A 27,646-nucleotide genomic window follows, 5' to 3' on the forward strand; every position below is an offset into this window, starting at 1 on the left:
GCATCTGGTGTGGACCTGTTGCCCCGGTGGGCAAAATGGAGCAGACAACTCATGTTGTCAAGTGAAATATTATGTTGAAAATACTATGCAGGAACTGTGTGTGAGGAATAGAATCTTGGGGAATGATCTTGATGGGAATGTAGAAAGGATAAAAATAAGATTAGTGTAAAAGGATGCTTGACTGTTGGAATGGATTCTAGTACCATTGTTCTGTTTGGTGAGTTAGCAAACACCAAACAAAAATGGTTAATTTTATGGTACCTTTGAATTCATGTAAATCTCATATAATCTCATTTTTTTCACTTTCTGATTCAGACTGTATTAATTTTTGACTCATTTTGTTTGCATGGCGGATTTTATACTTTATTTTGCCATTTATAATGGTTTTGATCTGACATTTTTTATTCATTTTGGCATAATAGATTTCATTTTTTCAACTACAAAAAAGTACGTCATGCAAACATACGTTGTTATTTAATGTTTTTGACTCAACTATGTATTTTGTTTCTGCATTTTCAGCATTAGCACAGGTTTTCATTTTAACTTTTCTTCAAAAAAACACAACAATATTCATTGCAAATTTATCCTTGAAATTCTTACTTTAGTATTGTAAGTATTGGGTAAAGGTACAATTTTAAATAAAAATACAAATATTGTATATGTTTGGAAAACTTTGTGTTGGGAAAGGGGCAATTTTAAATAAAATTACAAATATCCTATATATTGCAAAAACTTGTTTATATTGGGAAAATGTGCAATTTAAAAACATAAAAATACATATATCTCAAATATTGTAAAGACAATTACGCAAGTCACTGTAATTGCACTTTTGTGCTACGTGTGCAATGAGTAGCGCCCTTTGACCTGACGGGGTGTGCGCTTCCGGTTGGAGACGTGGCTGCCGCTGCCATATTCCGGGGGCTCGGTAACGCTGTGGAGTTGCTCTGCTTTCGTGCACAGTTGTCAATTGTGGTATTTACGGCCGTTAGGTGTTTTTTTCAGTTAAAACTGATACTTTCACGCCTGTAAAGAGGCCCCTGACGTCGCGAAAATGGTAAGGAATGGAAGCGTGTTTTTTTTCTTTGAGTTAGCGCGTTTGGTGAGGAAACTGAATCGGGACTCGGCCTTTGCTAGGCCACACTGACTACAAAGAGTTTCGCCACTTCCTTGACTATTACCGGCCTACGCTCTCGTCTACTCTACGAAATGGTTAATAACAATTGTTATTTCAACTATTTTTATGCAGCCTGTGCGTTTTAAATAGTGGGTTATAGAGGTCATAATTATGTTTGTCTGAAGAATTGTCTAAAATATGGAACCGATCCTAGGCTCTTCCCCTTTTAAGAAAGGAGGCGCTTTTATTAAATTGTTTTTAATTTTTTTATTATTTGTACTTGTGCAGAACTGAACTCCAGCCCGTTGTCAGGGTTAGGTTGGATAAGGCTTTCACGTTTTAATCATTTGCTTCTTTAGTATTTTCCCGATGTTAAAAAAAATAAGTTGCTCTGCAACAGGATTTTTTCCCCTCTAGACAGGCCGCGGTGAATCCTCTAACAGAGAAAGATTCTGAAATATTGCAGCTGTTGCTGTATTTTAACTATTGTTTTACTTTGGATGTTTGTGCCTTTTTAGTTTTTTACAAAGGATCATTTTCTGTTTCGAACCCTTGCTTGCCACAACACTCATCCCTTACACCCCTTTCAGCACAGACTAGGTGCTGATGTAGCAAAGTGTGGATATGACACATCATCATATAACATTCTGTAAAGGTGGATCTAATCGTGGTGCTGAAGACAAAAGTAACAGCTTGAAATTGAATGTTAATTTATGTTATGATACAGGCTGTTTTTTAAAAAAAGTTCTGAATTTAAGATGTAATATCTTTGTATAGCCTTTATTTTCTGTCACAATTCTTGTAATAGAAATGTATGGAAATAATTATATACTATTGTTTGTCACCTGAAATAATGTGTATTTGTGATACAGTAATGGTGCTTGTTCAATACAGTCCAGATATTTGAAATTATGTCTAGATTAATTAAAAACCACAATTTGGAACTTTAATAAAATGAGCTACATTTACATAATTAAACTTCAAAGATCAAAATATTGCTCATTTGTAGTTCTAAATTGCAAATGCTTTTCAGCAGACATTGATATATTTTTGCTTTATTTTAATACTACTGTTGTTTCCTGCCATTCATGGCAAATTTAGATGGCTCCATGGCAGCATTGTTTATTGTATTGGTATTCTAATTGACATTTATAATTTCTAGTTGCCCTTTAAAGTGAAGAACTACTGTAAATATTTTCAAGCAAGTGCTCTTTGTCAAATTTTCTATTTCTTTTTTTAAAAACAAAGCCTTCAATTATTTTTCTGAAGCCTGTATAGTTAAATTGGTTTCCTATTGAAGTGCTGAGCATCAAGGTTATAGGTTTGATGCCTCATTTGTATGATAGTTGTATCTCATCTGAAAGAACAGTTGGCCAAAAGTGTCCCCTGCCAGTCTTGGCTAATATTTTTGAACATATTTGATTTAGCAGTGATATTCTACCTATTTCTGCTAGAGGGATCCAATGAGAAAGATGTCAATTGAGTCAAGGACTGACAGGTTGTTGCCTTCATAGAACAGAGCACAGGAAGAGGCATGATCTGTATCCCTCTGTTTCCCCCCCTTTGTGCCTGTTTAAATGTTATCACTTCTAGCTGCACATTCCAGGTACCTACTACTATGAGTGTTAAGAGAAATAAACATTATTCATCTTAAACATATGTACTTTGGTATTTGACATTCTGATCCTGGGAAAAAGGCTATCGATCTTGCCTGTGCTTCTCTTAATCTACTTCTATCAGCTTTTGATGCTCCAAAGAAAAGAATCCAAGTGTGTCCAATCTCCTCTTGTAGCTCATATAATTTTAATTCAGGCAGCATCCTCATGAACCTCATCTGTACCCTCTTCAAAGCTTCCACATCCTTTCTATAGTGTGTGACCAGTACAGCATACAACATTCCAAATGTGGCCTAACCAAAGTTTTATACAGCTGCATTATGACTTTGCTGCCCTGTTCAATGAATGCAAGCATGCCATACATTTTACCATCTCATCCACTGTGTTGATGCTTTTACGCAGCTAAGGACTTCCAACATCTGTACATAAAATCTCTCAAGATCTTTCCATTTATTGTATACCATCTGCTTGCATTTAATCTTCCAGTATGCATCACCTTACACTTGTCTAGATTAAACTACTGTATTTCTCTGTCTGTGTTTTGGACTTGCCTTATATCCTGTTCTAACCTTTGCCAACGTTCCTCACTATCCATATCTACACTAATTTTTCTTTTGCTTGCAAACTTCCTAATTATGCCACCTACATTTTCATCTCAATCATTAATATATATTGCATATATCTATGATGAAGTCAGTTTTTATCCAACTCCCCATGGCTTCCATGTGATTAAGCTTTTGGACCAGTCTACCGTGGATGACTGTTAATTTGTGTACTAAAGTCCATATGCCCTACTCATTATTCCTCCACTTCAGAAAAGACAATTACATTTGAGAGACTAGAGCAACAAGCAATCTACTTGAGGAACTTGGATTGAGCGGCATCTGTGAGATGAAAGGAATTGTCAAAATTTTGGATCAAAACCCTGAATCAGAATGGAGTGTGTGGGGTGGCAGAATAAAGGGGGGAGAGAGGGAATAGTGAGAGCAATGGACCAAGGTGGGTTGAAAGATGAAGGGTCAGCCAGGACATCATACGTGCATACTCATCCATGTATACCTACAAAAACTTTTTCAGTAGTTTCACTAAAGGAACAACCTTGGCTATTCTCCAAGCTTCTGGGTTAAAAGATATCTACTAGGACCCTCTGCCTTTAGCTCTCTCAGTATCTTGGAATCAATTCTATAAGGCCTTGGAGAATTGTCCACTTTAATGATTTTCAAGACATCCAGAACCACTATCACCTCAAGATTGACAAGCTCTGGCACAGGGTTTCTCAACTGGGGTTCCATGAGATAGCATGATAAAGAAAAAATAAACATAGCTTTTTTTAGAAAAGCTTAACAACATGTGATGTTAGCACTCGCAGTTGGCGGTGACCAAGCAGTCCCGTTAGCAATCTCAGCCTAGTATGATAGTGCGCAGTAAGACCGTGTTTATTTGGTTGAGTCTTTTCTGTTTTTGACATGAGGTAGGGGAGGCTGCTCATAATTGGTGAGCGCTCTATTGCACAGAAGGAAGGAGGTAGGCTGATAATTGGTGAATGCGTATTACACAGAGAGGAGGACGGTAGGCTGATGAGCTTGAAGTGTGTTTTCTGAGCATTGAATGGACTTGCCCAACTTGGGCTGTCAGTGTCTTTCTCCCGAATTACCTCCCCTAACTTACCCTTGTGCGCTGCTGACTGTCTTATGGAAGCAAGCAAACTACCAGTGTAGTAGAAAATTGGAGGGCAATTTTCATTCCAAAGATGGTCCAGTGTGGCAACTTTCTTTTTTCTCCCCCTTTTTTTTGAAGAAGAGGTGAGATGGAAGAGGATTCTAGGCCTTGGTCTACGGACAATTCTGATAAGGTTAATGATGAAGAATTACAATCTTCTGAGTCATTTCACTGCAATGGTGCAACAATGAACACAAAACAGTCTGTATTTACAATGAAAGTTACTTATCATTGGGTTTTTACATGGACTGGTGATCCAAGTTGTCCTATTTCATTGTGCCCAGTCTGTGGCAAACAACTTACAGATGTAGCAATGGCTCCAGCAAAGTTGAAAAGACACTTAACTACAAATCACAGCCATACGCCATATTGTTTTAGCCAACTATTGGAATCTCAAAACAAACATTAAAGCTTTTGAAAATAAAGTCAGTCAGTAAAGGGTGTCAGGAAGCAAGTTATTTAGTAGCTTCTACTGATCACTAGAATTTTTTTTTTTAAAATGACGACCTTGACAAAGAACGCATCAACGTGGAAGAACTGCAGAACAAAATTTAACGGTATTTTTCCTTCCTTTCAACACAAGTGTATGACTAGGTGAGGGACATTTTTTCTGAATCTTCTGATTAGCCTGAGAACTTGACTTTGAGAGAAGAGGAAGAATTTTCTGAGCTGCGCTCTGATCATGCACTCAAAATGAGATTTATTGACCTACGCCTGGGCAAGTTCTGTATTTCTGTTCCTGCCATTCCTAAAGCAATGAAGTTCTTGCAGCAGTTTTCAACTTCTTACATGTGTGAGCAAGCTTTTTCTCATTAAGCAAGCTTTAAGAGCAAGGATAGAAATAGGCTCATCTCAATTGAAGGTGAAATCCATGTGTGCTTATCTCAAGTTTGACCCAGAATTGAGAAATTTATCATGTTTGCCTCATGAGTTTTAAAAATTTATGAAAGGGAAAAAAAAAGATTAATTTAAAGAAGGGTAAGCCAAAAACTTACTCTCTACTCAAAAGAACATTTGACAATTATTTATGGATTATTGTATCTACAATTTACTGATCAGGCTAACGTACCATGAGCTATAGATATAATAATTTATATGGAGGTCTCAAGATGGCGCTTATGGAGTGAAGTGGTTTTAGGCTTTGCTCCAATCCTTTTACTTTTTTTTAAACCTACAAACACCCCCTAATTGATCTTTTTATACCTATTCTAAAGGGGTTTAAACATATGAAATTTTTTTCAACCGTTTGAATCATTTTCAACTCGCTGAAATGTTTAAAGCAAAGGAATCGAAACAGTCTAAAGAACCGGTAACTTTAGAAGCAATTGCGAATCTTATGGACGACAGACTTGGAAAACTGGAGAATAAATTAACCGCAAAGCTTTCTACGTTCGATGAAATTTTAAAGACATTTGACGCAAAACTTCAAGCACTTACACTGGAGTCACAAAAACAACAAGCAAGTATTTTAGTTCTTGAAGAAGCCGCTCGCCAGAGAGATCGTATAATTGAAACTTTGCAACAACAGCAAGTTTCAACTTCTCAACAGATGGATTGTTATAAATCTAAAATCACTGATCTTGAAAACCGCTCTTGAAGACAAAATCTTCGGTTAATTGGGATTCCGGAAAAATTTGAGAATGGCGATCTCACTGTTTTTTTTCTCCAAATTTTTAATGGATGTCTTTGGCTCAGAAGTACTGGATTCCCCTCTAGTAATCGACCGTGCACATCGCATTTCTTGTTTTCATTCAGATTCAAGTTTGAAACCACGACAAGTAATTCTCCGGATCCATTATCCTCATACCAAAGAGCGTTTGATTTGGGCTGCACGGAAAAAGGGTATGATCAGCTTTCAAGATTTTAAATTCCGTATTCTGGAAGACTACAGTCCCGAAGTTTTAAGGGCAAGAATGGCTTTTAAATCGGTTATGTCGGAAATTCATCAGAAAGGCTACAAGCAAGCGCTGTTATTTCCAGCACATTTGAGAGTTACTCTCGAAGACGGAACTTATCGGCTGTTCAAATCTCCAGTGGATGCTCAAAGATTTCTTGAAGAATAACATTTTATCGGGTTGACTAATGTAATAATTAGTTTATAGATTTGGATCTTTTATAAAATGATTTTTTTTTATGTATGGCTTACATGTATTTTTTATACATGGTAAAAGTCCGTTTTTGGTTTATTCTGAGTTTGTTATTTTTTCATATTATTAATCTGTTTTGAAAGTAATTCATTAGGGTTTTCTTTTAAGTTCGTATACACTTTTTTATATTTTTAACGTTTAAATATTAAGATCTTTTTTAAAAATAAAATGTCGTTTCTTCTTCCCGAAAGACCTTAGTGCTTGGAACGTCACATCAGTTTTGATGTGTTTGAATAAGTTTCAAACTTTCTTTTAAAACACTGATAAAATATTATTCATTTATGGGTTTTATCATTTTAATTTTTTTTAAATCCTTTTGTTTTATATATATAATACTAATTTTATATTTTAATTTTTGTTATACCAACCCTTTCTTATAATATGGGTGGTTTGTATCTTTTATTCAACTTTTTTTTTGTTTGAATTGCCGTCTTGAGACATGGGGGTAATTTTAGTGTTAGATTGCTTGCTTGCCTCTTTTTGGCTTTTTTCTTGGGGTTTTGAGGGTGGAAGGAGGGGGATTTTTCCTCTTTCTTTTTGCTTGCTTTATGCTTAGTTTTACTTCATGGGCTCATATGAAACTACAAAAATGGTTGCAGTGCCGTGACTTCCCGTTCCTCCTTGAACTTCCCTCTTCTGGATTCATGAGTTCATCTTTTTTTTAACCTTGTGTGTTAATTGTAATAAATATTGTCAATATGGATAGGGTTATTAATTTTGTTTCTTGGAATACTAATGGTTTAAATCATCCAATCAAACGGAAAAAAATATTCAAAGTATTCCATAGAATGAATGCTAATGTTATCTTTGTACAAGAGACTCATGTAAGGAAGGTCGATAGTCAACGCTTTTTTAGGTTTTGGAAAGTACAACAATATCACTCGAATTCTCAGGCCAAAGTAAGAGGCGTTTCCATTTTTATAGATTCTTCAACCTCCTTATACACCATGAAACAATTTCAGACCCACAAGGTAGATTTTTGCTTATTACTGGTCTACTTTTTAATCAAAAAGTTGTTTTAGTTAATGTTTATGCTCCAAACACTGATTGTCCTGAATTTTTTAAGTGTCTATTTACATCCTTTCCCAATTTGAATCAGTACAGGTGGGGATTTTAACTGTTGTTTAAACCCTTCGATGGATAGATCCAAGCCCACCCAAGCTCTTCCGAATAAATCGGCCTCTCTTATTAATTCCTTTATGACTGATTCAGCAATTTTCGAAATTCGGCATTTTTTACACCCCAATGACAAAGAGTTTTCATACTTTTCTTATGTTTATCATAATTATTCAAGAATTGATTACTTTTTCATTGCTCACCGTTTACTTACAGATGTTATCGATTGTAAATATGACTCTATTACCATTTCTGATCATGCACCTTTGAAGCTATCTATTAAGATAATGGATTCATCTATTAATGCTAAATCTTGGAGGTTTAACTCTATTTTGTTGCAGGACTTAGATTTTGTTAATTTTATCAAACAACAAATTGATTTGTTTTTCTCAACAAATTCTACAGCAGAGATCTCTAGTGGAATTTTATGGGACACTTTTAAAGCATTTATTCGTGGACAGATTATTTCATACTCTGCTGGAGTTAGGAAACCAACTAATTCTAAAATATTAACATTGGTTGATAAAATCAAAGCAATTGATAAGATTTATTCAGTGACCCCCCCAGCAAAGAACTTTATAAAGAAAGAGTGGAACTTCAAATGGAGCATAGTTTGTTATTATCCTCTTCGATTGAAAATCAGTTAATTAAATCTAGAACCCAGTTTTATGTATATGGAGATAAGTCTGGCAAATTATTGGCTAATCAATTGAAAACTGCTTCGGTCAAACGACAGATTACTAGGATTCGTAAACAAGATGGCACTTTGACGATCGACCATAAAGAGATAAATAAAGCCTTTCAAGATTTTTATAATTCCTTATATCAATCAGAATTTGCTGAGGATTCTTCTATAATGAATTTTTAAGGAAATTGAATATTCCAAAATTAACAGTAGAGGATAGTGTATTCTTAGATACACCTATTACGGAAACTGAAATAAAAAAGGCTATTTTTTCAATGAATTCCGGTAAAGCTTCTGGTCCAGATGGTTATACTGCAGAATTTTTAAAATCCTTTTCCTCTATACTTTCTCCTTGGCTTTGTAAAATTTTTAAAGATGCGTTAATTATAGGCAAATTGCCACAATCTTTTTATGAAGCTTCTATTTCTTTAATTCTTAAAAAAGATAAAGACCCTATTGAATGTGCATCCTATCAGCCTATATCCTTGCTGAATATGGATTTTAAGATTTTTAGTAAAATTTTGGCTACTAGGTTAGAAAATATATTACCTCGAATCATTTCTGAAGATCAGACTGGATTTATTAAAAATCACTGTTCATCTTTTAACATTAGAAAATTAATTAATATTATTTATACTCCTTCACCCAAAATACCAGAATGTGTCATTTCTTTAGATGCTGAAAAAGCATTTGATAGAGTTGAATGGCCATATTTATTTAATAAATTGCAGCATTTTAATTTTAGTTCAAAATTTATATCATGGATTAAATTAATATACTATAAACCCTTGGGTTCGGTTTTTACCAATAATCAAAGATCTCCTTTTTTTTCTCAGCTATTTCGTGGTACAAGGCAAGGTTGTCCTTTAAGTCCTTTACTATTTGACATTGCTTTGGAACCTTTGACTATAGCCATTCGTGAATCACCTAATATTTTGGGTATTACTCGTGGGGAGGGGACGTATAAGTTATCATTATATGCTGATGATTTGTTACTATACATATCTGACCCTGAGAGATCTATTCCTGCTATTTCGTCCTTGCTTGCTCAGTTTAGTAACTTTTCTGGTTATAGATTGAATTTTAATAAAAGTGAATTATTTCCATTAAATATGCAAGTTCCAATTTATAAATATTTACCATTTAAAGTTGTTACAGATTATTTTACTTAGGTATTAAAATTACTAAAAAACAAAGATTTATTTAAAGCTAATTTTTTTACCCTTAATTGACCAAATTAAGCAACTTGCTACCAGGTGGTCTCCACTATCTTTGTCATTGGTTGGTCGAATTAATGCTAATAAGATGATGGTATTACCCAAATTCTTATATTTATTTCAAGCATTACCAATTTTTATTCCTAATTTTTTTTTTGATATTATTGACTCCAAAATATCATCTTATCTGTGGCAGAATAAAAATCCTAGACTAGGCAAAAAATATTTACAGAAGCCTAAGAAGGAGGGCGGTTTGGCTTTGCCAAACTTGAGATTTTACTATTGGGCAGTTAATATATGATATTTAATATTTTGGACACAAGAATCGACTATAGCTGCTTGCCCACAATGGGTAAATTTGGAATGTAAATCTGTACAAGACTTTTCATTGTTTTCAATTTTAGGATTTTCACTTCCTTTTTCTTTATTTAAATTGAATAAACAAATAACTACCGGTAATCCTATAGTCAAATATACATTGCGAATTTGGTTTCAATTTCGTAAATTTTTTGGTTTGAATAAGTTTATTTTATCATGCCCTATAATATCTAACTTTTTTTCGGCCCTCTTTTATGGACAAGCTTTTCTTTTATGGGAAAACAAAAGGTATAACATGTTTTCGTGATTTGTTTTTGGATGATAGCTTTCTGTCCTTTGAACAGCTATCTAATAAATTTACCTAAAACCCATTTTTTTAGATATTTGCAAGTTAGAAATTTTTTGTATAATGAGTTACAGTCTTTTCCGAAACTATGTCCATTGCACATTACAGAAAGAATTTTAGCTCTGAATCCTTGTCAAAAGGGTTTAGTAGCTGTCATTTATAATATGATAATGAAAATACAGCCAGAAGTATTGGAAAAAATTAAGAAGGAATGGGAAGAAGAACTTCATTGTCTTATATCCACTGAGCAGTGGGAGAAAATTTTACAATTAGTCAATTCGTTCTCTATTTGTGCTAAACATGCCCTAATACAATTTAAGGTTGTACATAGAGCTCATATGTCTAAGGATAAACTTGCTCGATTTTATTCTCATGTTAATCCAACCTGTGACAGATGTCATTCTGATGTTGCTTCATTGACCCATATGTTTTGGTCTTGCCCTTGTTTGCAAAATTACTGGAAAGATATTTTCAGTATTACTTCAGGAGTTCTGAATATCAATTTCCAACCGCATCCTATTACTGCAATTTTTGGTTTACCAATGGTGGATAATAGTCGTTTATCCTCTTCATCTCGACGAATGATTGCATTTGTTACATTAATGGCTAGAAGATCTATTTTATTGAATTGGAAAGAAATTAATCCTCCAACTATATTTCAGTGGTTTTCTCAAACTATCTCTTGTTTGAGCTTAGAAAAAATTAGAAGTGTTGTCTTTGACCCTTCAGTTAAATTTGAAGAAACTTGGAGACCATTTATTCAACATTTTCATACGAGTTAAATTGTCTTTTCCTAAACCTCACTTTTATTATCCTTAATTATTTGGATGGAGGTTCGGAGTTATTGGCACTACTGTATATATCTAACATTATGCAATGGCCCATGTTGGTTAGTGTTTTTTTCTTCTCTTTTTTTGGGGTTTTTTTCTTTTTATTTCTTTTGTTCATATATACTATGAGTTTGGGAGGCTATATATATTGATTATTATATATTTGAATGTCTACTTAAACTATCAACTATGTACTCTCAAACACTTTGTATTCATGTTTCATTTATGTTTGCTTAAAAATTAATAAAAAGATTTAAAAAGAAAGAAAGAATTTATATGCAGGAGTTCCCTGAGACCTGAAAATTATTTCAAGGGTTCCTCCAGGGCAAAAAGGTTGAGAAAGGCTGCTTGAGTATATTGGCTTGCCCCTCCACAAAGCTTGCCATCATCTATGTCCTTTCCTTAGTCTACTAATGTAAAATACTTATTTAGGGCCTCACCCACTTCCTTTGGCATTTTTTATAAATTCACTTCTTTGCCCTTGACCAGACTTTCCCCGGCTACTGTTTTGTTCCTAGCATATGTGTAAAGTGCCTTGAGATTCTCATCAATCCTACTTTCCAAGTACATTTCATGGCCCCTTTTAGCCTTCCTAATCCCTTGTTTAAATTCTTTTTTCTTTTATATTCTTGAGGGTATTGTCCAATTTCAGCATCCTTTTTTTTTTGCATGTTTTTAAATTAAACTTAAAACATAATTTGTCATACAAGGTTTCCAAGCCTTGCCATCCTTTTCATTCTTGGGTGCATGCTGGTTTGGTCTTGAATTCCAACCAGCTGGGATTGAATTTGAACCAGCTCACCTTTAAAGGATGTCAGATGTGGATTTACCCACAAGCAGCCACTGCCAATCTACTTTCGCCTAAATAAGAGGTTGGTAATGCAGGATTTTTTTTCTTTGTGTCATTTGTAAAATGCTTTGGTCTTCATGACTGAGCTTAGTTGAATAATGGGAATTTGGATATGGATGCAGGGCAGCAAAATTCATTCAAGATAACTGAAGTTGTAGAGTTGCAGGTTAGGTTCAAGGGGCAAGGTATGAGTTGATATTTTTGTATTCCTGTCATGCTACAATATCAGGAGGGAATGTTTAGTGTTATAATTAAGAAGGAACTTGATAATGTTTCACAAAAATGTTTTAAAGGACTGTGAGTGTCAAACCATTGTTATCAGTGCAAATTTTGATTTTTTTTTTGTTGTAAATATGGGATGTGGACAGGTAGCTGGGTTTACATATTTTGCTTACTGGACTATGAATGCTAGAAGATGATAATCTGACTCTCAATTTATCTGGCTATGTTAATTTAACAAAACTGCAAAGAAGAAAAAAGTTTGCAATATAATGGCAAAGTGAACCACCTAATATCCAGAGCAGCATATAATGCAGATGACCCTTTTATTGTCGAATAGAATAGAACATCGATTTCTCCTTCTGGTTTAAAACAAAGTTCTCTTCTCTCCCCCCCCCCCCCATTCCCTACTCTGACTTGTACCTCTTCTCACCTGCCTATCACTTCCCCGGTTCTTTTTCCTCCCCCCCCCCCCCTTTCCTTTTCTCCCATGGTCCAATCTCCTCTCCTATCAGATTCCTTCTTCTCCAGCCCTTGACAATTTCCACACACCTGACTTCACCTATCACCTTCTAGCTATTCTCCTTCCCCTCACCCACTTTTTTTTATTATGGCATCTTCCAGTCCTGAAGAAGGGCCTCGGCCTGAAACGTCAACTGTTTATTCATTTGCATAAATGCTGCCTGACCTGCTGAATTCCACCAGCATTTTGTGTGTGTTGCTTTGGGTAGAATAGAGTTTACATTCCGAGAAAAGGTCTGTATTGTGATTTTTTTTCCATAACCTCAAGTTGCATCATGTATGGATGTCAAGAAATGTAGGGGTTGGTGGAGAATTTTTAAAATTCTTTATCCTGTACGGTAATGTGCAAAAGTTCTGTGCATCCTAGATTTTTAATATTTTCTTTCAGATAATCTTTGGTCTTCTGAATTAATGTGCCAGTAGAAAAGAGCAAATTTTAGATTTCCAAAGAATATCATCTTAGAGGATTTTTTGTATTTAATTAAAGAAAGTAACGTATTAATTATTAGGCAACAGGAGTGAATCTGCAGATGCTGGAAATAAATAAAAAACAAAATGCTGGCAGAACTCAGCAGGCCAGACAGCATCTATGGGAGGAGGTAATAACGACATTTCGGGCCGAAGTGATACTCATCCTGATGAAGGGTTTCAGCCCGAAATGTTGTTATTACCTCCTCCCATAGATGCTGTCTGGCCTGCTGAGTTCTGCCAGCATTTTGTGTTTTTTTTATTAATTATTAGACCACTTTTCAAATGAAAACCTGATTACTTTGTAGGTATATAGCCCAGTGCATGATTAAACATAGAAAACAAACAGGATGCTAATGTTCAATGGCATTATGAGTTGAATGAACTAAACTGATTAATTGAAACAGAGACTGGTGTAGAACGAATCAAAGTGGGTGAAGGACAACCAAACTAAAAGGTGAGGGTGTGCCAGATGTGACAGTTTAATCTTCAAATCATCATCAATTCTTATACCATGGCAAGAGTGAGCATAGCAACAGGACACAAGGTAGTCATCCTGTATCAGCAAGGTCTCTCCCAAGCAGAAATTTCACAGCAAACCGGAGTTTCAAGATGTGCTGTCCAAGTTCTTCTGAAGAAGCACAAAGAAATGGGCGAAGTTCAGGACCAGAAATGCAGTGGTCAGCCATGGAAACTGAGTGCAGCAGACGAGATACATCAAACTCTCATCCCTTCTAAATCGGAAGAAGCACAACACTGCTTTTGACTCTGAACTCACAGAAACCACTGGAACCCAAGTACCCCCCTCTACAGTCTGGAGAAGTCTTGTTAGAAGTGGTCTTCATGGAAGAGTTGCTGCCAAAAAGCCATTCCTCTGAAGGGAAAACAAAGCCAAGAGACTCACCTTTGCACAGAAACACAAAGACTTGGGTGCTGAACAATGGCAGCATGTGCTTTGGACCAGAGTCAAAATTTGAATTTTTTAGCTTAACCAGACAGTTTGTCCATGGAAGAGCTGGAGAGTGCTACATGGATGGGTGTCTGCAGCCAACAGTGAAGCACAGCGGAGGTTCTCTGCAGGTTTGGGGCTGTATTTCTGCAAATGGAATTGGTGATCTGGTCAGACTTAATGGAAATCTCAATGCTGAGAAATACAAACAGATTCTCATCTATCACAATACCATCAGGGAGGCATCTGATCAGTCCCAACTTCACTCTGCAGCAGGTCAATGAGCCCAAACACCTGGCTGAGTTCATATGAGATTCTGTGGATGAGCTAAATAAAGACTCAAAGATGCTTATTTAATGGAATATGTGCCATTAGTGTAAATAGTAATAAATTTGCTCTGTAGCTAGAATGTGGAGGTTTTGACTAAACACCAATGTAGTGCCCCAGATCCCCAAATGAAATGGGGTCATAAGGGTGTAGGTTAAAGGATAACATTTCTTTTAGGGGCAAGGTCAAATCTTCTGGTAGAGGAGTACTTTATATCCACCCAACTTTTAGAATTCAAACATAACTGCTGCTATCACAAATATTCCAATCACTAATGGTGATTCTATTTTTCTCATTTAAATGTTGGATGGTTGGAACATGGCTTATACCACCCCCCTAATATTTTGTCTTCCAGTTTGCTGTCATTGAGACAAGTTAACAGTGATATGAAATATGCAGTTCACATCATTCTTTAAAGTACTTTAAAAAAAAATTTAAAACATCTTTTGCACGGTCTGGACTGAACATGCAATTTAGTGATTTAATAATTATTGAGATTTGACTTCAATATTGCAGTGTTAACATAGGTAGTTTTGTGCCCTCCCTTTTATCTTAAACTTGACTGTTTGTTTTCGGATTGGAGCTCCAGATTCTCAGAGTTTGTTTAGGTGGCATCACCATTAATTGAGAGCATGATGGAAATGAAAGCAAGTCATTCTCTGGATCAACATGTTCTTTGCAGAGTAGAAAGGTCAGTAAGTAACAATTTAAGAGATGTATAAAATAAGTGTTTTAGCATTTTAGTGACCCAACCCGAATGCACGCCAGCTTAGAAAACTATTTTCCAAAAATAGAAAGGATGATGATGATAAGGAGTTATATTTAAAACAGTTCTTATTTCAGCTGTATTTGTTGAAAGGTGGTTGAGTGTGTTAGATGTCACTTTAATAGTAATTTTCAAAAATCTATAATTGCTTGAAAATTGCTCCTTTGTAAACTCTGATTTGAATGGTCATTCCATCCTCGGCTATTGTAAAATAATACTTGGTCATACATGTGTACCTTTGAGCTTTTTACTTTTTTTGATGAAGGATTTAAGAAGTATTTTCAAACCACATTTTGAAATTTCCACTTGACCTGCAGCAAAATGTTTTGCTTTCTAGACCTTTGCCCTCTGGTTGATGAACTGCTTTCTCTGATGATACCTCTGAATAAACGGTTACGATCTAATCCTATATTCTTTATTAGGGTTATAATCCTATATTGTTTGCTTATCAGTGGAAGTTTTTTCCCCTGAATCAAATGCTTAATCTCAATTATCGTTTAACCTTCTATATTCAAGTTAATAGAAACCCAGTCTCAACAACAAGCCTTCATTTAACACTTGGCTTGCTATCTTTCTGATAAATTAGTGCCAATTTTTTTCCCCTGGGTTTTGATTGTAGTCCGAATTACATGAAGTACTCTGGTGGCAGTCTAATCAGAGCTTTATGCAGCTGTTGCAGTTTTCACTGTGTTCTCTTGCAGTTTGATGTAACAGCTGTTCTACTGTTTTATTTCTGTTTATTAAATTCAGGGCTTGTAGTTGTAGAATTTGAACTAATGTATAACAGGCATTCGTAAGAATGTTTCTCTGTCTTCACATTATAGGCCATCCCCATGTTATTGCCACATTCTGTCATTTAAAAAAAATCACAGAACTTGCCCAAAAATTGATAGAAAATTAAGTTTTCAGAATTTGTGATGGAAATGTAGTTAAAATATAAACACTTTTTTGAAAAATTTTAACAAGTGAGTTGACACATCTTTGCATTATAGAAAATTCCTATATGTACAGTTTTCTAGGAACACTACCACCCCTGAAGAGGTGAGGCAGATGTTCTCAAAACTTTTAAACATCTGGACAAATACTGGATAAGTGCAATCTTAGCAATTATTAGTAGGCTATCAATGTGGATTTTATCTTATTCACCTTTATCTTTTCTTTTCTCTCCCCCCCCCCCCCGACATAAAGTAGTAGCCTAATCTAATGTGTTGAACATGTGATAGCATCTTAATATTTTTCATAATATTGCATAGTTGTGCTCAGATTTGTGCACGTGGGTATGTTCCAAATTTAGAGCACTGCTTTAGTGCAGTAGAATGAAACAAAATGACAGTCCATAATGAAGTCCTTTCCATTGGGAAGAACTTCGGATTATATTATTTTCATCTGTCATGTCATAAGACTTCTCTTTTCCTGGACACATTATGCTATATCTGAGTTGGAAAAAAAGTTTATCGAATCAATGCCACTTTTCTGCATTTATTTCAAGCTGTAATTTCTCTTTTTTGCATTCCACCCTCCACTCTAGGTGCTGTTGGCTGCAGCTGTTTGCACCAAGGCTGGGAAGGCAATTGTGTCACGCCAGTTTGTGGAAATGACAAGGACCCGAATTGAAGGCTTGTTGGCAGCATTCCCTAAACTAATGAACACTGGGAAACAGCACACATTTGTGGAGACAGAGAGTGTGCGGTATGTTTACCAGCCACTGGAAAAACTCTACATGGTGTTGATCACAACCAAAAATAGTAACATCCTGGAAGATTTGGAAACACTCCGTCTATTCTCCCGAGTGGTAAGACCAATAAACAAGCTAAGGATGTGCACAAACTTGAATGCGGTGAATTGAATTTCAGAGTACACCAGTGCATTAATTGGTGCTGGTCATCCCTGACAATTGGGAGACCAGCAGAATAGACTTGTCAGTTCTGTGGGGCTACAGGCATCTTCTCCCACTTGAGAACTCAGATTAAGGCCACATTTCCAACTCGTGAAATGTTCAGGTTAAGAACAATTCATAGGTTTGGAACCCTGGATGTTTTGTAGAAATGAACTTGTTACAAATCCAGCTAGAAGACTTCGTCATTGCCTTTCTTATTGTGCTACGTATGAGATGTTAAAGGGATTTTGTAGAATGATGTACCTCATCTAATACCAGAAAAAAGTTTCCTTTGTAACAGGCTTGGTTGAAAGTGTTAGGTGAGAGAGGTCGGTAAGGTGCAGTGGGAGCACTCAGGCTGTTAGTGACAGTATTGATTGAATTGATTGAATTTTATATTTTTTTAGTATATACTGGCAAGTTTTAGACCAAATGATTACAAATGACCAAATTATTTAGACCAAATGACACCAACCAAATGATTACATTGGCCATCTTGCCATTCCTGTGAAAGTGGAAAAAAGCAAATAATACTGAATAGCAATTTTTTATTTTTTTTTTGAAGTGTTGCTTCCTTAAATTTTTTTGGTTATAATTGACTGCTTGAAGGTGAACACATGTCTTTTCAGACTACTTGTATCACATTGGGATTGGGAGAAACAAGAAATTAACTTTTATTGAATATAATGTGTTTAATTACATAACAGTGCTGATGCTTTGCAATTGTTTAACTAAGCTAAAAATGTTTTGATGATTTTTATTTGTACTCTGAGGCTTTTCGCTTAAGTGTCCAATAATAATCAGCCAGTATTGATGGATTTTACTTACCCTGATACTGTTTCTTCATGACTGCAATGTCCTGGTGAAACCTTTCGCCATGCTCATCACTGACAGCGCTAAGATTTACAAGGAAGATGTCGAAATGGGAATGCAGAAAATGAATCTTTCGTGACATGTTGCACTTCATGGTTTTGTACGCTTGAAACATTATCAACCAGCTGCACGTAGTTTGGTGCTCTGAAGTTGCCAAAAAAAATTTCAACAGCATCCTTGAATGCCTTCCATATGATTTTCTGCAATCCCACAAGAAATTCTTCAAATTGCCTGTCATTGATGATCTGTTTGAAATGCCTTCCATAATCTTGCTATCAGTTATTCTGGGAAACGTCTGTCACAAATATCTAAATCCTTCACAGAAATGTTTGTACCTGGTAACAACAGATTCATTTCATCCTTGCAGTATTGAACCCAGTAATCCTACTTTTACCTTTTGACAAACCCAAGTGTCTGACCTCATTTAACTCAGATTGAATTATCCAGTGAGGCTCACTTGACATAAAGGGTTCAAAATCTGTATCAGTGTTGCTTTCCATTCCTGGCTTGTGCATCATGGCATCTTTGTTTGCCTCCTCGACACACCATATCTCTGGTGTCTTTAGTATTGGAAGGCTATCGTCATGCGGCACAGGTCTCACGGGAGATTGAAATATTCAATGACTTTATTGTTTTTGGCAGAGAAACCAGACACACTGGTCAGACAGAAGGAGCAGTCTGTCACATGATCCTTTTGCTCTCACTATCATCAGGACAGCGAATGGTATTGATCTCCAAGTACCTCTGAGCCAAGCTCTAAGATCAGCAGTGCATGTTGCGCAACAAGTCTGAGGAGCCCAGGCCTTGGCTTGGTCTCCAATTTTACACGCGAAATAGTGTGCATAGGCTTAAGAGCAGTCATGCTCCATCTGAGGTTTAAGCACATACTCGCCACAGATATTACAGAAAGTATTGCGGCTGTTGCAGCAATGGTGAGACATTTTGCTATCACAAGTACTTCTGAAAATACAATTACTTTATTATAATGAGCGCACGCAAAATGCTATGCGCGATGGCATGCGCGTCAACGTGATCGCAAACAGATGTAAACGCAATGCATAGAATGGTGTGTGCGTGATGTTTTTATAGCCGTTCTAAAACCTGTCCTGCCACGCAGCATCCACCCTGCCTAAGCTTGTCCAGGCATTCCTGGACAAGATAGTAAACATTTCAGCTTACATTGTGTGCAACATTTTAGTTGATTTGAATTATGAATTGAAATAACAAATATAGGCATTTTGTTTAAATGGTGCATTATAGGGAATTTTCATGGTGATTTTCATGATCAACGGCACAAAATCCATAAGGTATTCCCAAAAGTATTCAGGACAACTTTTTGTTGTCCGGTGTAATTTGCAAGGAATTTTAGCAGTTAGTCCTCTTATTACCTTGACAAGTTTGGTCATTCATGAGCTATGAACTACCAGAGCAATGGGATTTATTTTATAAGTAAATATCATTTAAAATATTGTAATACACATTATAGAAGTAGAGATGCTGGCCCTGTCCTAAAGGGTATGCAGTGTATTTGATGTTGTACAACTCTCTAAACTGGTGACAAATGGAAGAGTAGTACTGTTTATAGTTGAACCAAGTGATTAAGCTGGAAGCAAGTAGATGGTTTTTAAGGTAAATGTGCATTGAGAAAGGTGCTAGATTTACACTTAAGTAAAATTAAGGGTAGCTGTCTAAGTCTTGTTGTCCTATAGTGTATTATGTGGATTTTAAGTTTTGGGAGAACTTTGGCTTTTCAGAAGTGGCAGGCTGTGAGCAGCTCATTCAGGAGATCTGAAGCATCATTGCTGACACTTCAGTTGCTGACAGAGCGAATATTGCACTGATGGGCATGCTGTCTTTAGGAAGTGGCTTTAGATGGGCTCCAACTTTCTTCAGGTTGAGTGAAAATCCTTCAGTACTATTTATTAACCTGCCTGAGAGTTTGCTTCCTATCATCGATAACACGTTCTTCTGCTACTAAATTCTGGCCACACATCCCAATAGTTATATTAGCTTATAAATTACCTGAACTTCTAAAGTGTTACCCCTTAAATGTTTGAGGGAAAGTTAGTGATTTGTGTTTGGTTTTCCTTGCAATCTCACTGCTTTGACAAAGGATTTCTATTATGTTACAATACAAGGATTTTGCTTTACAAACATTCTTTGTCATCCAGTTCAGCTCCACTTTGTGTAGGTGACATCAATAAGGATTTTCTGCTTGCATTTCTCAAACATTTCCTTTGAAAATAAGAATACTTTGTATATATTGATCTATTTCTGACTAGTATGTTCATTATGTAGCGAATACTTCAATTGCAAACTCAGAACATTGTATAACTCGGAATTCACTTTGACTCTATCCCAATTAATTTCTCTTGTTTAAACCTTTTAGTAAATACATCAGTGATGTACTCCTACAGTAGAAATGTCAAAGCAACTAAAATTCAACATCAGTGCATTAATTGGGTTAGTTGAGAACAAGTTACTCCTCTGGTTGGAGTAGTTTTGAGGCCGACGGTTATTGCAAGGTATAAAAAGGATAGGTATTCAATGGATGTGAGTAAAAATAATCCTTATGACTGATCCCAAAAATCCCCGGATGGACCAGTGAGCGGGTACTCAGGAAAAGGAGGTGTGTTTACTGTGAAAAGGTAACTGGGAAAACACTGTGTATATTTTTTAAAAATATTCAAATATGTTTGATTTGAAGAACGCTTAGAAGATGTGCCAGTCTTGAATAAGATGTTTTATCACTTAAAGTTTGTAAAAGTAAAATTTAAGATGCATGTTGGGAAGAATGTGCATGATTGGGATATAGAATTGTTTTAGGAACAATGGTAATATTTGTTTAATATTATAAACTTTATATTGGGGTTATGGTTTAGGTGGATGAGCTGCAATACTTTTAGCCTGCTATGTTTTATATCACAATCTCGTAATTATGCAAGCATATAGTTTAACTTCTGCAATCATTTTAACACTTTTTAAGCAAATAATACTGGAGTATAATGAACAGAGAGCATGATTTCTCCCACACCACCCCTTTCCACCTATGAATTTCATGGTATTGGTTATATTAATGAGGTACACTGGGAACCTTCTCAATGGCATCATTTAGTAATACTGTACAAAAGTTTAAAGACTTCATAATTGAAGAAGTCATTTGTCCTGTATAATTCCTCAATTGGTATAAATTATTATAAACAGAAGAATTTAAATTCTAAGAAAGCTAGTAATGAGTTTAGAAGCCATGGACCTACTAATATTGTGATTAAATTCTGTTTGTTACCTGCCTTACAGGCACTTGCTGGTTAAAATGCTTTTTTGTCTTGTAGATCCCAGAGTATTGTAGAGTTCTGGAAGAGAGCGAGATATCAGATCATTGTTTTGATCTCATCTTTGCCTTTGATGAGATTGTGGCACTGGGTTACCGTGAGAATGTCAATCTAGCCCAGATCAGAACATTCACAGAAATGGATTCCCATGAAGAGAAAGTTTTCCGTGCTGTTCGAGAGGTAACTGAGATGAAAATGAACAATACTAAGGGGTTCAGTGAAAGTATTTTTAAAAAAACTTAAGTTGGGAAAAATTTGATATCGAAACTCTTGATCGACTTTATTGTATTTACTGGCTTGTAATTTAATGTAATGCTTTGTGACTCAATGGATAAAATAATCTTGCCTCAGGCAATCATTTATTTGCTCCGGTCCCCATCTGAATGATTTGGCATTTAATGTAAACCAATGCCAGTATCATTCCCATTGCATAATTAGAGTGATGGTTGATGAGCACGAGATTTGTTCAAATAGAAATGTCTTTTCAAAATGGCAGATTGTTATATAGTTTATTGTTACAGAGGACTTGTCCCCACATCCCATCCAAGATTAATATATTGCTAAAAGGATTAGCTCCCATTCATCTGCCTAGGAATTTGCTGGTTTGTCAGCATGAAACAGTGCATTAGCTTCAAAGTTCTTTTGGTTACCTGAGATGGTTCTTTTCAAAACCTTTGACATTTATATTTCAATTGAACCAACTATTAAAAATGTGCTTAGTGTTTCATACTATATAAAGGAAGATCTCTCAGTAAATTAAGGTCTGGGACATCTCATTGTGTGAGATAGCATTCAGAAAATATTCATGTAAAATCTGTAACAAGTTAATTAATCACCTAGTGGTGTTTTGTTGCTTGTGCCTGTTGAAATCCAGCATAGATTTTGAAGGGATAAATTTCATCTGTTGGGATGTGAACAAAGTCACCAGAGAGTCACTGAAGCTAGTGAATATAGAAGTGTTTTATTCAGCAAAAGTGAGCAACTGGCATCCTACTGAGGCATTTTTGTAAGAAAAGATCCATTTGACCCAATATTACATGGCATTTTAATATGCTAAGGATCAAAAAACACAATTCTATAGTTACAATATATCTACAATGCTTCCTTTGAATTACATATAGTTTTCAAACACATCCTTCTTCACACCCACACCCCAGACACCCAAAGTGAATGTTAATCCCCCTGACTCTCTCTGGATTCATGCATATGCAGACATCAAGTGAATGGCTGTTTCCTGATATGCAGTTGACCCAATCTGTAGCTCCAGGGGAACTTTTATTCATAACTGCATTTTAAATTCAATCTGCAATCCACATTAAAATCTGAAGATTTGTGGCTGGTGAAATTAATATTTCACCCTAACACCAGAATACACCCTAATAGTCCCTCCTCTTGGCCCTCCTGGACAAAACTAAATTTGTTTCAGGAAAGGCTGAAAATTGAGGATGTTATCAAATAGGGCAGCAAAAATGCCCTGTACTTTGGAGCCCCTTCCCCAGTTACCTATTGTGTCCCTATGGTTACCTGCAAGACTCTAAGCAGAGATTGTTCCAGAACTTTGACTTTAAAATGCAGCATTGTCACTCGTGTACCTGTTGCTTCCTTCCCTGCTGACAGATTGCAGTTTAATCATATTCTTTATCTTCACCCCTTCTTTCTGTGGTAGCTAAAATGCTGCAGTGGCTATCAGTGGTTACCCTCTGGTCAGGGGCACCAGCAAGGTAAATCTATCAGACTCCCAGGCAACTGTTCACACTCCATGTTATGACAAAAGATTGTCAGAGTCTTGATAACTAGCCTCTCAGGCCCTCTCATCGATGTAAAGAAGGGGTGGGGTGGTCTCTATTTGACTGTCTGCAAAGATCTCACCCCAGTGGCAATCCCCTTCTGAACTGTCCAGTCAATCACTGGCCCAACCACTGAAAGGGCCCAGCTGTGTGTAATTTCTTTCTCGGTCTGCCCGCTATTGAAGTTGTGGAATTTGATGTCTCTGCTGTAACTTGGATCCCTTCCCATCTATTTTGCTTAGATGTTTTTCTACATTTGAGCTATACCTTCATCTACCTTCAGCAACCAACCTTCATTACAGAGTACACTTAACTGTTGTTCATGGCTTGCTGGCATGCTCTCTGTGTCCCCTGCCTTGGTGTTTGCCCTGAGTCCGTTTCCATTAGGTGTGGTCAGGTCTGATGCAGCTAGCTAGTGTTCATCACTTAGGTTCTCTGTAAAGACACTGTTATGAGGCACACTTCATCTCTCGCTCTGTCTCTGATAGTGACAAGAAGGTGAGTCATGCGGTTTAACCTGAGTTCAGTGTTTCCACTGGCTACCTTGCTGGAGTATCACACAGGTATCATTTGTCCGGACCACCACCTGTGGTTCTATCAACCTGGAAGTGAAACCTGTCTTTTCAGCCAGCTCCCTTACCATAACTTGGTCACATGGCTGTGGGAGGACTATCCTCTTTCCCTCTGGCTCTCTGATCTGCAGTATGTTGCTGCTGCTTTGGTTGATCCCTCAATGTTTTACCCTGGTTATAGTGGTGCTTCACATCTCCATGTAATCTTACTAACTTGGTGTTTGTAGTTTCTTCCTATACACTTGACATTTCTGTTGCTGCTTGTTATGCCGCTGCCCTGCTCTCATTGATGTCTGCCCACTTGTTCCCTTTATGCTCCTTACAGAAGGGGTTCTGGTGAGTCGTTACTTAAATCACTGCTACCTCCGCAGGCAGCTGCACTATTTGTAACAGCTTCTGGCTGTGCTTGGTCCCAACCCTTGGGACCTCCTGACATGATTCCCATATATCACCCTGTCTCTCCTCACTGCTCGGGGCTTTTGTCCCTCTGTGGGCCATGTTAACTGCACTGCGGTCCACACATGTTCACTGTTCCTGTCTTGTTCATGTTTTTCAGGATTTCAGGATCTCCCAGTGGCCAAACATTTTAATTCCACATCCCATTCCCATTCTGATATGTCTATCCATGGCCGTCTCTACTGTCGAGATGAAGCCACACTCAGGTTGGAGGAACAACACCTTATATTCTGTCTGGGTAGCCTCCAACCTGATGGCATGAACATTGATTTCTCTAACTTCCATTATTGCCCCTCCTCCCCTTCTTACCCCATCCCTATTTTTATTTTTATATATATAATTTTTTTCTCTCTCCTCTCTCACAATAACTCCTTGCCTGTTCTCCATCTTCCTCTGGTGCTCCCCTCACCCCTTTCTTTCTTTCAAGGCCTTCCATCCTATGATACTCTTCCTTTTTTAGCCTGGTATCTCTCTTGCCACTCAACTTCCCAGCTCTTAGCTTCATCCCTCCCACTCCTCTTCTATAATTTTGGGTCTCCCCCTCCCCCCTCCCACTTTCAAATCTCTTACTATCTCGTTTTTCCATTAGTCCTGACAAGGGGTTTCGACCAGAAACGTCAACTGTACTTCTTCCTTGGCCTGCTGCATTCCATCAGCATTTTGTGTGCGTTGCTTGAATTTCCAGCATCTGCAGATTTCCTTGTGTTTGCATTGTTCATGTTATTTCTCCTTTTCCTGAGCCTGTGATAGCGCCTGCCTTACTCGGTGTGTCTATCCCCAGGGTAGTACCTTCATTTTTTGTGCACACCCAAAAATCTGCAGGAAGCTGCAATCCCTCAATCTCAAGTACCTTCGACTGACTTCTCTCCACCCTCAATTGTTTCGCCTTCTGCACTGGTAATGTGAATCACCCCTCCATTCGTGGGCAAGGGTATTTGATATTGCTGATTATGTGTCCACTAACCTTTTACATTGCTGGCCCCTCTTGGATGACCACCACTGGTAATAGAGGTTGCCATCAGCTGTTTGTCTGACCTCACCAGCTCTATAATCTGGTCAGTATTCAAATTGGAAAGAGGAGGCACTGCTGTGGATTCTGCCTGTGCTTTGCTGACTGATTTTTCACACTTTGCTCACTTTTCAGCCACTACCTCCAGCCATGGCCTGACAAGCTGCAGCTGTAACAAATCATCTCCACCCTCACACATCTATTCTAGCTGCTGCATCCACTACAGCCACATTACGACTTCTCTTCCCCCTCCTCTGGTCTATCTCACCGGCCCATGATACTGTTGTAAAGTAGATCGATCCCACTGCTATCCCCAAATCTAAAACTTCCTGGGCTGAGCTCCAGTCTTCCTTTAGCATTTTCAGGAAGACTGGGTCAGGTCATCCCTCCCTGGATTATCCAAACCTGAATACTCATATGCTCAATGTTTATGTTCTGCATAATCCATGACAGGCTCATCAGCTCTCTGAATTACTGACATTATCATTCCCAGTTACTCTCACTTCTGCCCAGTTGTTGCCTCACTTCCCCCTTAAAGAAGTGATATATCTCTTTATTGCTGGCATTCCCTGTAGTTGCCCATGTACCATCCTGCACCCCCAAGGCCAAACTGTCCCACGTATTCCTCGGGCACTTCACTTTTACCAACACATGGATGTGTGACATGGATGTCTTTCGGGTGTATCTGGTGAATTTCAATCATTTCCTTGAGCTTAACCAGAATTCTACATTCCTGCAGGCAACACTAAGTGAGGGCAACACTGACAAAATGCTCTGCTTTTCCCTGGGATGAAGGGCTTATGAATGGTCATAATCAGGGTCAAGGGCTGGCTTGGGTCATCAGGGTTCTTGACCTGACATTGCCTAACCTTATTTGGTGCCATCATGGCAGATATATCTTGGAATAACCTCTCCCTCAAATATCTCTATACTAATTCCCACACTATGCAAAATATAAATGATGAATAAAAATAAAAATTAAACAGTTCATACTTAAACCATAGAGTACATACTCTGCAAAGTGCCACTTGTGTGTCTGAGCTCACTATGCCTGCTGTATTACTTTGCATTTAAAACTGTTACACCAAGGTTACAGACTTATTTTTAAAACACACAAGCACACTCGTAAATGAGTCTGCTACTATACAGTTCCCCAAACGAGTATACACACACTCCACTGGCATCCCATATGTTCAGTAATCACCCTTCGCAACTGGTGGCCCTGTCTCACCAAATTAATATGAAAATGTCTCGTCTCTTAAACACATATGTGCATGCGTGTACGTGCGCGCACACGCGTGCGCTGTCCACCATGTTCGTGATACTTCACGATTCTCATGGTCACCGACCTGAGCAGCACCAAGTGAGAATGCTAATTTTAAAAATACTCACCAGGTTAGACTGAAGGATTAAGGCTGTGCCTGAAACGATGACAGTTCACTCTTTTCCGTCGATGCTGCCTGACCTGCTGAGTTCCTCCAGCATTTTGTGTGTGTCACCCAGTTAGACTGCTGAGATGGTCATGAATGTATCCTGGACAGCCCCCAAATGTTGTGATGTTACCAAAGTCACCAGAGAGGCACTGAAGCTGGTGGATATAAAAGTGTTTTATTCAGCAAAAATGAGCAACGTGCATCATAATTGAGCCACTCTTGTAAGAAGAGGCTTGCTTGACCCAATATTACTTGACAGTTTTACATGCTACAGATCAAGGGTAACAGCTAGATAATTCTCTAGTTACAATTCTTACTTTGAATTACACATAGTTTTCCAATAGATCCTTTTTCACACCCACACTCCAAACACCCAAAATGAATGTTAGTCCTCTCTAACTCTCTCTCTGGATTCAGACATATGCAGACATCAAGTGAAGATTGGTTGCAAATTAGTATTTGCTATATACCCTAATTCCAGAATATGCTCTAACATCCACATTTTACTCTGAAATTTGCATTTAGTTTACTGCAAATCTATATTCATTGAGTGTGAACCCAGCTGACAGAGTTCTATTTTGACTGCTGAGTGGTTCTGGAAAGGCCACTTTGCTGCTTCATCCTGAGAGTCCAGTGGTCCTTAGTTAGTAATGGTAGAAAGTAGGATTTTTGCTCATTGACAGCAAAGGAATGGAAAATGGTGTCTTCAAGGTGACCTGAACTTAAGTCAATAGGCATCAAGGAGATAACATTCTAGTAGTTGGTATCATAACTTATACAAAGAATGGTGGTATTTGTTTGGGTTAGTCATCTAATCCCTAGGACATCACTGTGGGAGTTCATCAAGGCATTGACTTTGGCCCAGTCATATTCAGCTACTATCTTTTGATCTTCCTTCCATCATAAGATCAGAAGTCAGGATGTTCACTGATTTCAAACAGTTGAATATTGTGAACCCTAACCTAATTTAAAAACAGTTGAATCCTAACCCAATCAAAAAAGCAGTAGACTCCTGAAAGCAGAAAAACTTTGGCATAGGCTGCTAAGTCAAGTAGCATGCACAACACAAATGTTAAGCAATAGCCATATTCAGCAAAAG

The 27,646-nt window shown here is 37.2% G+C and overlaps 1 protein-coding gene across 4 annotated transcripts in view; it reads left to right on the forward strand.

The window, feature by feature from the left end:
• Nucleotides 1–897: 897 nt before the first annotated feature.
• The window catches only part of LOC140716890 (coatomer subunit delta-like), a 45,083-nt gene continuing 18,334 nt past the window's right edge, over nucleotides 898–27,646 (forward strand). For 2 of the 4 annotated variants that reach the window (XM_073029925.1, XM_073029926.1), the window contains exons 1-3: nucleotides 898–1,054; nucleotides 16,738–17,001; nucleotides 21,291–21,470. In XM_073029925.1, the coding sequence (XP_072886026.1) occupies nucleotides 1,052–1,054; nucleotides 16,738–17,001; nucleotides 21,291–21,470 (447 nt within the window). In that variant the 5' untranslated portion in view covers nucleotides 898–1,051. Of the gene's footprint in view, nucleotides 1,055–15,026; nucleotides 15,135–16,737; nucleotides 17,002–21,290; nucleotides 21,471–27,646 lie in introns of all 4 variants that reach the window. The other 2 variants (XM_073029927.1, XM_073029928.1) reach the window with 2 other exon arrangements.

The sequence above is a fragment of the Hemitrygon akajei genome, chromosome 26, assembly GCF_048418815.1.
Source record: "Hemitrygon akajei chromosome 26, sHemAka1.3, whole genome shotgun sequence".
Taxonomy (NCBI): domain Eukaryota; kingdom Metazoa; phylum Chordata; class Chondrichthyes; order Myliobatiformes; family Dasyatidae; genus Hemitrygon; species Hemitrygon akajei.